General features: G+C 35.3%; 2 protein-coding genes and 1 long non-coding RNA gene across 3 annotated transcripts; 2 read left to right on the top strand and 1 right to left on the bottom strand.

Moving 5' to 3' along the window:
- Positions 1 to 2,527: 2,527 nt before the first annotated feature.
- Positions 2,528 to 3,653, top strand: LOC110603892 (FCS-Like Zinc finger 13). The gene is made up of 2 exons (XM_021741881.2): positions 2,528 to 3,160; positions 3,333 to 3,653. Exons 1-2 carry the CDS (start codon positions 2,604 to 2,606, stop codon positions 3,481 to 3,483), a joined length of 708 nt encoding a protein of 235 aa, XP_021597573.1. The 5' UTR covers positions 2,528 to 2,603; the 3' UTR covers positions 3,484 to 3,653.
- Positions 3,654 to 3,745: 92 nt separating this feature from the next.
- Positions 3,746 to 5,819, top strand: LOC122722143. Its single transcript, XR_006349058.1, has 2 exons — positions 3,746 to 4,589; positions 5,192 to 5,819. It is a non-coding gene; the product is annotated as an uncharacterized LOC122722143 (long non-coding RNA).
- Positions 5,631 to 15,740, bottom strand: LOC110603893 (oligouridylate-binding protein 1). Its single transcript, XM_021741882.2, has 12 exons — positions 15,399 to 15,740; positions 14,797 to 14,858; positions 10,972 to 11,074; positions 9,055 to 9,131; positions 8,920 to 8,981; positions 8,661 to 8,748; positions 8,472 to 8,547; positions 8,337 to 8,367; positions 7,796 to 7,915; positions 7,216 to 7,298; positions 6,529 to 6,702; positions 5,631 to 6,129 (listed from the first exon to the last, which is right to left on the bottom strand). Exons 1-12 carry the CDS (start codon positions 15,471 to 15,473, stop codon positions 5,845 to 5,847), a joined length of 1,236 nt encoding a protein of 411 aa, XP_021597574.1. The 5' UTR covers positions 15,474 to 15,740; the 3' UTR covers positions 5,631 to 5,844.
- Between the last annotated feature and the right edge of the window lie 686 nt (positions 15,741 to 16,426).

Below are 16,426 nucleotides of genomic sequence, written 5' to 3' on the forward strand. Positions count from 1 at the left end.
GCTAAGGAGACTCAAAGCTCAATTCATCGAGTAAAGACAGAGCTCACAGGTCGGATATTCTAGTTCGGAAAAAGTTAACCGAAAGCTCAGTTGGCTAAGTGAGTCCGGAGCTCAGCTCATCGATTAAAAGCAAGAGCTCACGAATATGGTCAGTCCAGCTCGGGAAAAGCAAAACAAAATTTAGTTGGATAAAACTACGAAAAAAGCAGTCTCAGTACTTCACCCATGACAAAGGAAGAACAGCTCAAGTATGAATGAAAAACAAGAATTTCATTAAAAGAAAAGTTTCATTACAGCGCATTACAAATACCCACATTACAGAACAAAAAGCTATCCTTAGAGGATTTACATGACCAGATACATCGTCTGCGTTTACATCACTATCACCTATCATTATCCTAGTTTTCGATACAGAGGAACTCTTGAATACGGGAAACGAGCTCGGTAGGTCGGCCGAACCCTGCTTCGTTATTATAGGAGAACTGAATAAGTTGATTCCCATAAGCATTTCTCACTGTTCCCCTATGGACAAACATTCGGTTGCCCAAGTGTGATGCGCGATACATACGAACAAGCTCAGATATTATATGTTGTTCGTATGTCACGCATGAAAAACATAAGTTTTCGAGTTACGGCTTCAAGAAGATCACATAACATATATTCGAAGGCATCGACGGAAGCTTGACTGAGTGCAGCAGATCTTAGCCCCTCATAATACAAGTACTCCACACCAAAGGGGACAATAAATTGATCATTTTCGCCACCTCCATTTATATCAAAAGAAGACAACATGGACATCGGGGAAATTTCCCTCTCGAAGGAAGGCAAAGTTAGAATAAACCCTTCAACAGCCCAGAACCTCTTTGGAGACCGGACAACAAGCAGAGGAGGAGGCCGGCCAGACGACCTGGGTAAAGTAGTTTCAGCAACTTGCCGAATGGTCCCACCCATCGACCGCCCTACCAGAAGGATCTCCAAAGCAACGTTCAAACTCCTTAGAGGTAACCTCAAATTCTCAAGAATTTTGAACTGACTCATCTTTATCTCAGGTACTGTAGAAAAGTTCCAAAACAGAGATAAGTTAGAATTATTTTCTAGCAAGATGACAAATGCAAGATTAAAGCAAACCTCCGGGGCAACAAAGCAATGTAACCTTAAGCTCACCTCTATCCATTTGAAAAAGGCGTCAAATGGACCATTCGCAGATAAAACAAGAATCTCTCGCTCCAACAGAGGGTTTGAGAATGAGGAAGAGCTAGCACTGATATATATACTCAGAGCCTAAGGCCTTAGCACAAGGCAGAGTTATGCTAGACTCTAAGCTAACGATGTCCGAATCTTAAAAGACATTCATGGAAGAGGAAAGAAAAGGCATGACCAGACGATGGTGACAGGAAAGCAAAGATAGTAGAGAACACGGAGAATAGAGAAAAGCCAGAAAGGGGAAAGAGCAGATAGGATTCAAAAACTGAGCAATGACAAAAAGATGAAAGGGTGTTATGAAGGCATCTGAACACGAACAGGCGCGGTCATAATGGTTCTCGGTATTCACCCCTCGGCAGTTGGAGCAATAACTACCGAGAAGGTGAAGGGGCAATTGATGACCGCTGGATTTCTTCACCCCGGTCTGGGGCCTCGGCCACAACCTAAAGCCCACAAAGTAAATGCCCACCTACTTGGTACTCAAAGCAGGCCCGGTTCATCCAACCTTCAAGGCCGGGCTCGACCAAGCTTCCTCACTTAGATCGACCCAGTCCGCGATCGCAGGCCCTTTCCTCTCTGGCCCAACTGTCAGCCCAACCCAGGATCCATAATGATACTCACCAGACAGCCTGGCATATCCGCTCGAACCTACGCACAAGGAGAATCAGAGGCCGTTACGCATAGGGCAGACGCCTAATACCCTCGTACGCCCGAATCTGTATGGCAGAGACGCGTGGCCCAATCCTGAAGAGGCCTTTACACGTCACCAGCAAGCAAGATGAAATGGATAAAAGGGGAGTCCCCTCCTCATAAAGTTTAAGTCTTATCTCTCAATACAAAAACCCTTGTAAAACCCTACTCTATTGGATCTCAGATCATCAAATAGAGTCATAATTTTCTAAATGTTATCATTTATTGATAACTCAAATGAATAGAACCTAAGTCTGTCTTGGGTGATACTCTGATACCATATAAAATAATAATATTTGTTATATTTCACAATAGAAATTACAACTTATTTATAAATAAGAGACGGTATTTAAACAATGAGAAAAATCATCCACCAATCAATATTTACTTCATATATTAACATATTTATTTTTATACTTATAACATGTATAAATTACCTGTAACAGCTAATTTATACAAAGTTTACTTTGAAAATATAAATTTATGATAAATGATAAAGCTACTTTTAATTTATAATAATGAATTAAACATAATTGATAATTTAATCTTTTTAGGCGATCAATAATCATGTAACTCCAAAAACCTGTGGGCTAGGTCCACCAACTCCATAATATAATGGAGAAGACTCGAGAGTTTAAGATATAATATCATTTGCAGAGAGAGATTTGCACTATATCTCCAATTTTCTCTCAAAATTTTCTTGCAGAGCTATGCTTAGTAAAAGAACTCATCCCATGATAGGAAGATTATCGGAACTATTGGTTCCCAGCAACCGTGCCGGATTCTTGGACGTTTCCACTAGTCCAAGAACTCCACTGGATTACAGAATTCAATCCCCTAGAGGTCTAAAGAATTATGATCTTGGTGGGGTTGGATTGGGCATCGTCGCTGCTCTTGAGAAGTCTAGCAGTGACGCAGGCGGCCGCGAAGTTTTGGCAAAATATGGAATTTGCAGCCCAAATATGAGTCGGTCGGATCCTATTCCTCTTAATTCTGGTAAGAGATGCGACTGTCGTTTTAAGCAAACGGAGATGGAAAGCTTGGAAGATTATACTTACGTCACAAGTTATGGACCTGATAAATCATTGACGAAGGTGTATTATGATGACGGACAAAAAGGGCACGACAGAATTGGGGTCTTTTCCACGGCGAAAGAACCGCCGGCGAGATTTGTCGATGAGGCTGCCTTGTACGGAAGCTCAGATTTTCTCAGTTCATGTCACTTGTGCAGGAAAGGACTCCATGGGAAAGACATTTACATGTACAGGTACAATTCAAGTTTGTGTTTTTTCTTGCTTATCTTGAAATTTTGGTTATATCATAATTACCAAGCAAAGATTTGGTTAAGAAATGATGGGTTTTTTCAATTTCTTGATTTGGAATAAACCCAGAAATGTGGAATTGAATTTGGAAATTTTTTTTGCATTGAATTGTTACAGGGGAGAGAAAGCATTCTGCAGCAACGAGTGTCGATCGAGACAAATCATGATAGACGAGCGTAAAGAACAGTGCAGATCAGAGGTTGCAAGATCTGCAGATGTTTCAAGCTCAAGAAGCCCTATCTTCTCAACTGGAATTCTTGCAATTTAGACTTGATACATAAAACATATGTTCATCATCCACTGCTTATAACTCCAACAAAATTATATGATTTTGAAAAGGATTTTTCTTTTTTTTTTAACAGAAATTCTGGAAGAGTTTATGCTGTAACCAAAATTATGAAGCTGAAGCTGCAAATTAGATATAACTTTTTTTTTCCTTGTTCTGTTGTTATTTGATTAAGTGTGATATTAAAATGTTAAAAAAATATCTTGGGCTGATGAATTCTGATATTTCAGACCAACTTATGACAAAAAAAAAAAAAAAAAAAAAAAAAAAAAAAACACCACAAAATTTTTCATGAGAAAACCAAAAAAAAACTGAGAATATTCTGTATCGGTCTACTACCAACTCACAAGAGAGCAGGACCAGTATATGGTAGAGGGAAAACGCCTGAAGATATTAATCAGCGGCTATTTAATTATTTTTTTTGAATTTTATAATTTCTATTAATATTCAGACAAAACTTAACAGTTTCTATTAATCAACGGCTATTTAATTATATATTTTCTTTATAACGTATCTCCAAGTATTTTCTTTTAACGTTTCATGTTTTGAAGTTGGGTATATTAGGAGACTTATGACTTATTAGCTTGATTCATTGAATTGTTTTATTTTTTAACAAAATTTTTTGTTTTTGAAAAATAAATAAATAACCCTAAAGTTTAATGAAACAAGCCAAACAGTAATATGTTTTTTGAAAAAAGAAAAGGGGTGGGGACATCATGCACTTGCTTGTGGATCCTAAAGCACAAGCAATTAAGCTTGTACTACAGACACATCTTATAGCCTAAAATGAACGCACAAAGTACTACAATTTTTCTGAGAAAAAAAAGTAGTACTTCATTTTTTTCTTTTGGGGGAGAAAAGTACAACATTGTTTTACTTTTGAGAAAAAAACAAAACAAAAAAAAAAAGAGTACAACAATATTTTGTGATTAGATTAGTAATTCCATACTAAAAATTCATTCTTACTCTTCACTCCATAGAATGGAAAAGGTGAACTCCCTTTATTTGATATCACATACAATCTCTTTCAGCTTTGTTCCGATGAAAGGCAATGGCAATTGTGCTGCCAACGTCAAAATATGCTTTGGGTAATATAATCCCTTCATAACAGTTTCATTTTATACCCACCTAGAATTTCAATCATTTATCTTCGATTCAAAAAAATATATATATATTTTTTAAAGAGAAATGATATTATATTAAAAAATATATGATACTTTATAAATTAATTTTAAAAGAGAGTGATTTCCAATGATCCATAGATTAATTATACACAAAAGAATAATTTGTTTTATAGATGTGGAGAACATCGACATTAATAATGTTATAGTAGAAAAAATAAATAGTTGTATTTAAATTTATTAATAAACTATTAAAAGGAGTAATCTGAATGTTTGCATTATTGATGGTTTTATATTTAAAAAGCTTACTTTCTAACATAGTTGTATCACAAAATCCCATCCAACTCATATCGCATAGTCCACATCCATGCTCTACTAGTGAGTGACCTTTAACTTTATCCTTGCTTTATTTGGTTTTACTTCCCCACTTCATCCATCTTTTCTTTTTTATTTTCCCAATAGATAGACGACATGTTCATTTAAAAAGAAAAACTACTTGGATTTTTAGGTGTTCATTTTTTCTAATTGTAGATTATATGTTTACGTGTTTATTTAAATCTTACTGACAGTTGGCAATTAAAGGCTTTTGCGCCCGACATATTTGAAAGCTGGATACGTTTCAGCCTTATACTTGTGCCACAAAAGTACCAACTGGACCGTATCTAGAGCTATAAAGGTTTGAAGCGAGTTGTACCCAAAATACATATCTTTAAAAAATAGAAATTACAGATAGCGATTCTCTGTAAATCCCAACTTTAATTAATAGGAGAGATTTAGTTATTCTGCATAAAGTTGCCCACCACGAAATTTTATAGATGATTGTCGCATGACACGGGCTTCATGTTTCGCGTCCTATAAGCCAGCTGATTCAAACCTAAACAAAGCAGGAGCTTAGAATTCGACACCCACCATACTAAGCTTGCAGCAGATGACTAATAGCCCTAACAACCATCTTAAAACCACCACCTATGGTTAGGAAATGCATTCCATCGACTATGTGATTGCATCTAGAGAGGGAAAAAAAGAAATTCATACCTTCCCGAAGAAAGTCTTAATGTTAGGTTGTAATGACAAAAACATTATGCATACACATTCTAGGCGCATATGTAGCATAATACAGGACAACTACTTGGCAGAATAACCACCATAAAATATAAAATTAAAAACAAAAATAAAAATTAAAAATCCTATAAGGTTCAACGGAGATTTTGGCAACAGTGTCCTAGTGGTAATACATAAGCTGCTGGGTTGTTGCGACATTTTGAAACATGCCATCATATATTGCCTGACTCGTTCCAACAGCACCCATTCCCATCACCGCCTGCTTAAGGGCATGCTGACCTTGTGGATGCATAATGGCTTGTGCACCAGCCATTTTGCTCAATGCCATCTGCCGTTCATAGGCCGCAAGGTCAGCTGCTGAAAGACCTGGCATATGTGCAACAGCTGGTGGGGGAAGAGGGGTAGAGCTAGTTCCTGGTAGAGTGGGCTTGCTACCCCAAGAGCACTGCATCATAAAAAGATTTAGAGCACTTGAGCCATGAACATGCTCAAAAAAATTTCAACTCAAACAACATAATGCCCACCTTGCACGTATCAACATTGCCATATGAAAGTTTCTAAAAAGGGCTATATCACTATATGATCAAAGCATATGATTATTTGATCTAAAAAATAGGAAAAAAAAAACCCAAAATACCTAGTCTCACCATTATGGGCATGTCAAGCACCACATATACTCGGACAACACTACTTGGTTCTCTTAATCATTCAATCAAATATCTTGCTTAGTTATAAAGACTATTTTTAGCCTACCGTGACCAAAAGGTAAGATCTACAACTTAGAAAAATAATCAAAACCCATTAATAAGGACGTACCACAAGTACCCATCCAAAAAGTAATTACCTTAATTGGTTTCCCATAGAGAATACGAGCATTTCCCATCTTAATAGCAAGAGCTGCTTCAGCATGTGCACTGTATCTCACAAACCCAAATCCTTTATCACGTTGCACGCGCACATCTTCAATAGTTCCTGCACCAAGTGCATGGAAAACCCGATGAAGGTCCACAGACGTAACCTGCAGATTTATTTGTCAGTGAGAAATTACCCAATAACCTCAACTTTTGTCTACAGAAGAATCAAAACCACTAACATAATTACCAGATATCGTTTCCATTACAAAAGACACTTGAATCAGTAAACCATCTAGACAAAATTTTCTCAAGATGAGAGAAATTCATCTCACCACCAGAACATTGTGGTGGAGGATTACTATTTTCATCTAAACACCACCCAGTTGTGATGCCAAATACCATTGCACCGAGCAAACATTGACCTTTCACATGGGAGCATAGCTACAAGTCTGTGAAATGGTTTCTTAATGCTAGCTGGGGTGAATGTGAGATCCCAAGGTGATCAACCCATATTGAATAATGAACTGAGCAATAGCATTGAAATACAAATTAAATATTCCCTTTATCCAGGTACATTTACGATGGTCCAAAACAAGAGTATATTGTATAAACTATAAAAATTGCATAAACTAATGGACTATGTGGCTACTAGATGCAAGTTGGAGAGAATTCCTTGCCTCAGGAGCCAGATTGCCAACATAAACAGTGGTATACTGAATATTGTTCTCCGGCACATCATCAGTCTTTTCTTGACTTTCTTCTGCATTGAGCAAGAGTATTATGTAAGCTCTAGTAGGTCAATGAGATACACGAGCAATACAGTAACAGCAAAGTGATACCAACAAGCATGAAAACTGACGAGAAACGTGACCAAATGGAAGAATATTTTAATACAAATCTCCAAACCTAGCATCTGCATTATATCATTTACAATATATGTTTCATATTGCACATTACAAAAGAACATTATTCTGTTGCAAATAGCTATCCACAAGGCAGAAAGAAGTCAGGCTCAAAACTGATATCAAGAATAGGAAGGAACACAAAGTAGTAATATAGATCCCAAATCAGGCGATATTTCATCCTTCCAGTTGAAAATAAAATTTAGTCACATGATGAGCATTCGAAATACTTAGCCCTCAAAGTATAACAACATAAAACGTCCACTTATGAGAAGCTTCAGGAATCAGAGTACACAAGTCAACAATTGACATCAACTAGAAGAACTTAAAGTCACATGATGATCAATAAGCTCACCTGATGTTCCATTGGTTAGATCTACAACACTCTTGGCATCAGAACTCTGCCTGTCATCATTAGAACTAGCACCTTTTGTCGCCCAGTTACAACGAATTTGTCTGCTTCCGAGCCACTTCCCTGTAATATCATATTTACAGAACACAATTACAAATGACAAAGTGAACAAAAATGTCACCTACATGCAAACAAAAAGACACAACGCATTCAAGTACCAATAAGTAGATATTATAGTTCATGATAAGAAATTGCAAGACCCCCATAAGATAAATCTCTCACATGCTCATAGCAACGCCATGCATGTAAAACATACTTAAAGAAGAATTAAGGAGAACCTCAACACAGATTCCCATTCTATCTAAAATTCAACCAACTATTGTGATAAAGCAGTCGACAATAGGATACTGTAATATACTCCCACTGTAGCACCACCACCACAAAATGCACAATCTCAAATGCCGATATGACAAATGAAAAATACATACTGCAAGAGAACAAGAATGGTAATTAAACAGCATCAAAGCAATGAAACTTAACATACCATTCAAATCATTTATTGCACTTTGAGCATCCTGAACACGAAAAAACATATAAATAAGAATCCAACATGAAACTGGAGAAGAGCAAGTACTTATAAAAGAATAGACCATAAGCTAAGAGCAAAGCAATTAAGTACCTGCTGACTTCTGAAAGAAACAAATCCAAAACCCCTTGAGCGTCCGGTCTTCTGGTCCCACATAACCCTTGCATCCCTGTAACCAATATACAAATGAAATTACCTCCAAATTAGTTTGAATTGCCAAAATAGATATAGGCATTCATAGAAAAAGATGACCACCAGCACAAAACGAGAAAGGGAACTTACGAACAACTACGATAGACAGAAAAGCATGCATACAATGTGGCATCTGTAACTTCAGGGCTTAGATCACCAACAAAAACATTGAAATGACCTACAGGCCAACAAGTAAACGGTACAAAAATAAGAAAGAATTCACAGCATCAGAAGTGATCACTTCCAAGATCATAAGCAATTAATCACTCAAAGCATCAAAAAAAAAAATGTGATCACTTTAAATTTCCAACACAAAATAAACAATATACAGTTCAATCCATTTACATACCTGTTGTATCCTCTCTTTGACTGCTAGCATAAGCCCAATTGACTTTAATTGGTTGTCCAAACCTATAAAATATTAACCAATTAGGAAAAAGGAGGGGCATGCTTCAATCAAAATTTAGTTACAATTATAACTCACAGATGCCTTCCATTAAGGGTCACAATGGCAAGTGCAGCTGATCTGCGATCAAAGTAATCAACAAAACCATATGATGACTGCATAGAGAAGAAAAAGGAGTGACTATAGCCATCATCAGAGTTGATTAGACAAAATAATAGTGAAGTAACTTATGCTGGAAAATTATTGCAAGGACAAGATAAAGATTCTTCTAGAGTATCCATTATAGCTCGAGAGGGTATGGATTACTATTGACCATCGGACCAAATAAGAGGTCATTAAGGCGCCATTTATTTCACATAAAAATTAGGGGTGAGCAGTTTTCAGTTTAAACTGAAAAACTGAACCAAAATTTTTGGGGTTCGGTAATTTGGTCTTTTTGGTTTAGTTCAGTTCGTAATTAACCAAAATCAGAGGGAAAAACTGAACTGACCGATCATATATATATATACTATCTTAATGAGAAGCCTAGAATTCCTCTGCCGCCCCACAATCATTTCTTTCCCCAAATCTTCGTTCTCTCCCTCTCAACAATCAACACCCATTTATGCTTCTCTTTTCATCTTTCGATTCAACCTTCCTCCTCCCTCAGATTCTCTTCTTCTTCTTCTTCTTCTTGAATCATTGCTCCACAAATCCATTTGGCCGACGACATCTCGTATCTACTTATGCACATGCAAGGTGTGAAGAAGGAACCATAGACCAATGATTCTCTAGCTGATAACCTATTGTGAGTCACCTCCAGTGCATTCTCTTGCACATTGCAATTGATTCTTGTATTCTCTCTATGCTTTATATTTTTTAATTTCTTGGATTAAATCTATAGTTGTTAATTGTTGAATGAATCTATATTATGGGTTTATGCTTAATTTGTTTTTTTTGGGGGATTGATCTTCAAGCTGTTGATTGTTAACCAATCTGAGATTTAGCTAGATTTGATTTAGTCATTTTTCTCTCTTTTCTATTTGTAATTAAGTTTTTTTTTCAGTTGGTTTGAAATTGTTATTGATGAAAGTGTTACTGTAATTAACTATTACTGTTTGTTATTGATGAAATTATCATCAATGAAGTTTTTTTTTTCTATTTTTAATTGAGTATTACTGTAATTTTGTTTTGGAAGCGTTGGGGAAGGGAATCAGGGATAAGTTGAAAAGGAAGAGATTTGACAAGAGTCAGTTCTTACTTCTCCGAACCAAATCGATTGTATTTTTCAATTCATTTTGATTCGGATTTTCTCTAATTTCGATTCGATTTCGGTTATACTTTTTTATGAATTTGGTTTTTCGAATTCAGTTTGGTTCAAAACCAAACCGAACCGACAAAATGTTCACTCTTGCATAAATGTTCCTACTTGGGACACTTCACAAATTAGAATTAGTCAACAATTAATATTTCTCCACTTTGTTTTGTCAAAAGAACAAAATTTGACAAACTAAGAGACTAACATGAACTCATCATTCATTTACCAAATGCCGGTAGTCATCCTCGGCCAACACCAGCCACCAATCACGAGAGGACCACAATTTACCATTGTCTTTATTGTTTTCCTCATATTTAACCATCAACTGAAAAATATTAGTTTCTTAAACATCTTAACATTTTCATAGCTTCACATACATACCGAAAGAAACAAAATAATTAACAAAGTACTCCAAAGCCCAAACACCAAAAAATTAATTTGCAATTGATTCTCAGTATAAACAAGAGTAAATTATTTTCTCAAAAGTATGTTTTCCTCATACAACATTTACCAGACAAGTTATTTTTTGGGAAACAACAGAAGCCTACGATTATTACCATAGAAACTATGCTTCTCTTTCCTAATCAACTTAATCAAAAAAAAAAAAAAAAAAAAAACAATTTACTAGTGCAACATTTTAATAGAAGTTATTTTTAGGGAAACAAAAGAATTCTAAGATTGTTGCCATACAATCTAACCTTCTCTTTCCTAATCAACTTAAATCCTTCGATGGGTCCAGTGTTTGAGAAAACCTCTTGAAGAAGGGGTTCTGTAGCCTGAGGGTGGATATTACCCACATACCTGCAGTTAAAGAAGAGTAGGGGGAAGAAAAAGAAAGAAAGAAAACAGCATCCCATCAATATAAACAGCACCGCTAAAAAATCTACCATACATAGAAAGCGTACATAATACATCATATAACATAAATAGAACAATAGAACTACAAGGACAAAAAAAGAGCAAACTGCACAGTAATGCCAATAAAAACATAAAAGTAGTAATAACCTATAGAGAGAATAACCTTTCCATCATTAGGTGCTGTTTATTCAGGGAAAATCATTTATCTACGAAAAATGTATTCCCTATGTTACTTGGACTCAGATACAAGTGGCAAAAACTGGTGCTAAGGCCACTGATTACAAATGATCTTGTTTGTAACATTGTCATAAAGTTACAAAGGGAGGAATAAACAGAGCTAAGCAGCATTTGGTTGGGGGGCATCAAAATGCTTCCATGTGCAAAAAGTGTCCAGCATGTATGTGAAGAACTACAAGAGCATATGCAGAAAAAGGTTGCAAGAAAGGAACTAGATAAAAAGTTTGGTGATGATGAATACGAAGATGAAATTGTTGGAGTTGCAAATGCAAAAGTCTCACACAAAGGAAGTAATAAAGTTCCAAATGCAAGCAAGAAGCCAAAGATAAAGGGTCCTATAGATGTGTATTTTTCTCAAGATGCAGAAAAGGCTATAAGAAATAGAAAAATTCAAAACTGAAGCAAACTACCATAACTGCAGCATGTATTTTAGGAATTGCGAGAAAAGGAATGCAAGGATATAACTCGATGGATGTATGGTGCTGCAATTCCTTTCAATGCTCCCAATCCCAACTACCCTATTTTTCAAGTGATGCTGGAATCTGTTGGGCAATTTGGCATTGTTTTAAAGGCACCTAGTTATCATGAATTGAGGGTTACCTTGTTGAATAAAGAAGTAGCTAATGTGAATAGTGGTGTGCGTTGGAGAAGCAAATGTGGATAAAGTGATGACTAATAATGCTAGCAATTGTATGCTTGTAGGTAACTTTAATTTTAATACTATAGCTATAGTTTAAATTTTATTTCAAGTAAAGAAAGCATTTTAATGCTATAATATTATATTTGTTTTGTTCATAAGGAAGATGTTAGAAATTAAGCATCCACATTTCTATTGGACTCCTTGTGCTGCTAACTGTGTTGATTTGATTCTAGAGGATATTGGAAATATAGCTAAGTTTCACAATACAATTAAAAGAGCAGTAGCATTGAGTAGCTACATTTATGTTCGTTCGAGGGTGGTGAACATGTTACGGCGATTCACTAGTGAAAGGGAATTAATTAGGCCTGCTATCACAACATCATTTTTCACTCTTCAACACATGCATAAGAACAAGACTAATTTGAGGAAGACACTCACTTCAGAGGAATGGACAAGAAGTGGGCAAAAGAGGCATTGCGCAAGAAAGTATGTGGTTTTGTTATGATGCCTAGCTTTTGGAATAATGTTGTTTAAGTCTTGAAGATATTTGGCCCACTAGTCTGTGTCCTAAGATTAGTTGACGGAGAGAAAAGGCCCTCCATGGGATATATATATTAAGCGATGGATAGGACTAAGGAGGCAATTGCAAAAACATTTGGTGAAAATGAAGACAAATACAAGGAAATCTTTGAGATCATAGACAAAAGGAGGGAAAGTCAACTCCATCAACCTTTGCATGCAAAGGGGTATTACTTGAATCCAGAATATTTTTATTCAAATAAAAATATTGAGCAAGATGAAGAAGTGATGACTAGTTCATACCAAGTCATGCAAAGGTTGACTCCAACCCAAGAAAAGCAAGATTAAGTCATGAAGCAATAGCTTTTGTATCAAAATGGTGAAGGTATATTTGGGATGCCTATACCAACTAGGAATTGGACATTGATTGCTCCAGGTAAAATAATTTCAATCATAAACATTTTATTTTTTTTAAGTAGAATGTTAATAGATGTACTGTGTTATCAATAGCTGAATGGTGGAAGGCCTACGGAGCTTCAACTCCAAATTTGAGAAATTTTGCTATTAAAGTACTTAGCCTTACATGTAGTGCATCTAGCTCTGAGCAAAATTGAAGCATCTTTGAGCATGTAAGATAAAAACATATTGTTTTATTTTACCCTTAATTTGTTATTTTTTATGAACTAAAATTATTATATTTGCAGGTTCATAGTAAAAAGAAAAATAGACTAGCTCAACAACGATTGAATGATTTGGTGTTTGTGAAGTATAATCGATCATTGAAGCGCAAATATGATGCACGTAGACGTGTTGACCCTATCTCATTGAAAGAGATAGATGATAGTAATGAATGGTTGATGGGTCAAATGCAAGAAGAGCTAAATAGAGATGAGCTTGTTTTTAAAGATGACAATTTGACATGGAATATGGTTGGAGAAGCTACTGGAGCATATGAGGATGCCTACAACACTAGGACAGGGAAAAGAAGAAGTGTTGCATCTTACCTGCTTCAAAAGAATCAAAACCTACACCAAAGGAGAAAGGAAAAGCATATGCCAGTCCCACTAGTTTGAGAATTTGTACTCCTTTATACCAAAGAAAGGAGGAATATGAGGATGAATATGAAGAAAATGTGGAATTGGAAGAGAAGCATCAAGAGGATGAAGCTATTGAAGATGATGAAGAAGATTTTGATGATATTCTTGATTTAGATAGAGAGTAGTTTTTTCTTTTGGTTTTTGATTAGTACCTAGCAGCGTCTTAAACTAAACACTAGTGTGGTTATGTTTTGAAAGTTTGATAAATATTACGTTCAAGATTAGAATTGTGCTTTGTGACACACTAAATATTAGCTTTTTAACCCATCAATGGTTTTTTTTTATCTTATTTGTAATGTAAAATTATGTTATTTGATGATTATTTAGTATTGTGAACTTGTAATACCATACATATTATGTTATTTGAAGTTTTGGTATGTATGTGTGTGTGTATATATATATATATATATATGTATGTATGTATATTTGCACCTCAGCTTCGCTCAAGCGTGCGCCTGAGCTAGTTTCCAAGACCTCTTGGGGCCTTGGGTCCGCCTTGAGGAGCCTTTAACAACTATGACATGAATATGTCACTCTAAGTGTCCAAGTGCTCGAATATGTGTTGGATACATATTCCATGTCATATTCCATGAAGTGCCATGGTGACACAGATATGGCAAGGGAAAATAAAGAGTTGGAGTATCAAAATGTAATCCAAGGAAAATAATTTGAGAAAATAAATCAATTTCTGTAGTTTAGTTGCAATATTGAAAAATAAAGAGAAATTTCGTTCTACTCTTTCGACTATAAAAACTTCATGTTGTTACTATTTTATTGTTCTTATTGAAAAAGTTACATAAAACAGTGAAGTGAGGTGGCTGCCACCAGTTGCCAGTGACCAGTGATGGCTGCTGGTAGTCAAGGATGATTGGTGGTGGCTGGTAAACCAATGGGCAACATTCCTGTCATGCATTATAAATTTCTGCACATTTTAATGATCCTGTAAGAGTTCAAAATGACATCCTTCATTGAAAATATAAAATCATTTTCCTTAAAATGGATTAGTTCTTCCTTCAGCTAGGAAAATATTTCCATTAACCAAATTTTCTAAAAGATGGAAAATATTTTACATGAATAAACGGAGTCTTAGCATGGCAAATTCACTTGGTTCAGGAATCAACACTAGAACAAGCAAAACAAATTAAGGGGCCAAAAAAGGCTACAACACTCACACACTGCGGCATGAACTTGAGTCAAAGCCAGGAGGTAGATTTCCGCTCAAGATAGGCTCTATCTGCAAAAAGAAATACAAAAATAAAACAAACAAACAAAAAAACCACAACTGAAATCACTAGCAACAAGGCAGCTAAGTACACAGCTCACTATTTACATTTATCAGTTTAACCATGCCACCAGTCAAGCATCACCTAGAAATCACTAGATAAACATTGATTCCCAAAAGGTCATCAGCAACTTCATAGAGTCACAATCAAATCAATACCCTTACAATTATGACTAACTGACATTAACATAAGTACTAGGGAGATGCAATTTATATGGCTAGTATGAAAAAAGGGATGGACAAAGAAAAATAAACCACTTAAAGTATCCACTTAAAATGAACAAGAATGAACAGCCAAAAAAAAAAACTCCTTTTGATTTTATATATCTCAATTAACTTTAGCAACATAATCCAAGAGGTCTTAATTTCAGATTAAATAAAAAAAAAGCTAAACCTGATCACAAGTGATAACTAAAAAATTAAACGATAGCATAGAAATCTCAGAATCAAAGCACAAAATATTTCAAGAAAAGGAGAAGGAATAAAGCGAACCTGAGGCGCAGCTAGGAGAGTAGGATGGGGGTACTGCATCACGGTCTGTTGCTTCAGCCTCTGATGCTGCATCATCTAACACTGAAAGATAAAATTACAGAGACCAAAAAGACGGTTTGGCGTTGGCAGTGATGATTAGGAAAAAAAAATTAGGGTTAGGGTTTCAGGGAGAGGGAGGGAAAGAGAAAGAAATTAAAATTGGAAAAAAAAAATTAAAAAGAAAAAGGAAAATAAAAAGAAAAAAAAGAGAAAAGGAAAAAGAAAAAAACCCTCGAAGAGGAGGGGAAGCTTGAGAAACGATTGAGGAAAAGAGAGACTCCTAAGGAGACGACGATAGCGCCAAGCTCATCTTTATAGATGGTCCTCCAGATTAAAAAGAAGCTTCAGAGATATTATTAAATACAATCGGGACCATTATATTATGGTGTTTCTACATGCAGAAACCAATATCACCATTTGGGCCAGTCGACCAGATAGGAGTGAGACGACTGCTCCTAAACCCTAATTGGTGGGCTTTATGTTAAATCGAAGCCCAGGGTTCAGTTCACATATGATATCAGACTGCTCCATTTGCCCACAAATGAAGCCCTAGCCCAATATCAAATTCAAGAGTAGCACCACCGCCCACCACCCAATAGTAGCACTACCTATTTTCCATAAAATTTATTTTTATTACTACGATCAAAATTAATTTTTAAAACCATGAGATTATGAGATTTAAGAAGCTTATATCATAATATAAAATTTTGAAATTTTTAATCTATAAATATGTAATAATAAAATATATAAATTTTACTTTGTAATAAAAAATCTTAAATTTTATTTAATATAAAATCTCAATTTTCACCAAAAAGAATAAATTTTTAGGTTGTTTTATTAACGTAACATTTATTAAATTAAAAAATATATATTTACTCTCTCCTTGTCTAATATTTAATTAATATTTTAAAAATTTTAAATAAAAAATAATATAAAAATTATATATGAGAGATAATATAATTTAAATAGAAGTTAAAGAAATTTTATTA

Source organism: Manihot esculenta, chromosome 16 (assembly GCF_001659605.2).
Source record: "Manihot esculenta cultivar AM560-2 chromosome 16, M.esculenta_v8, whole genome shotgun sequence".
Lineage (NCBI taxonomy): Eukaryota > Viridiplantae > Streptophyta > Magnoliopsida > Malpighiales > Euphorbiaceae > Manihot > Manihot esculenta.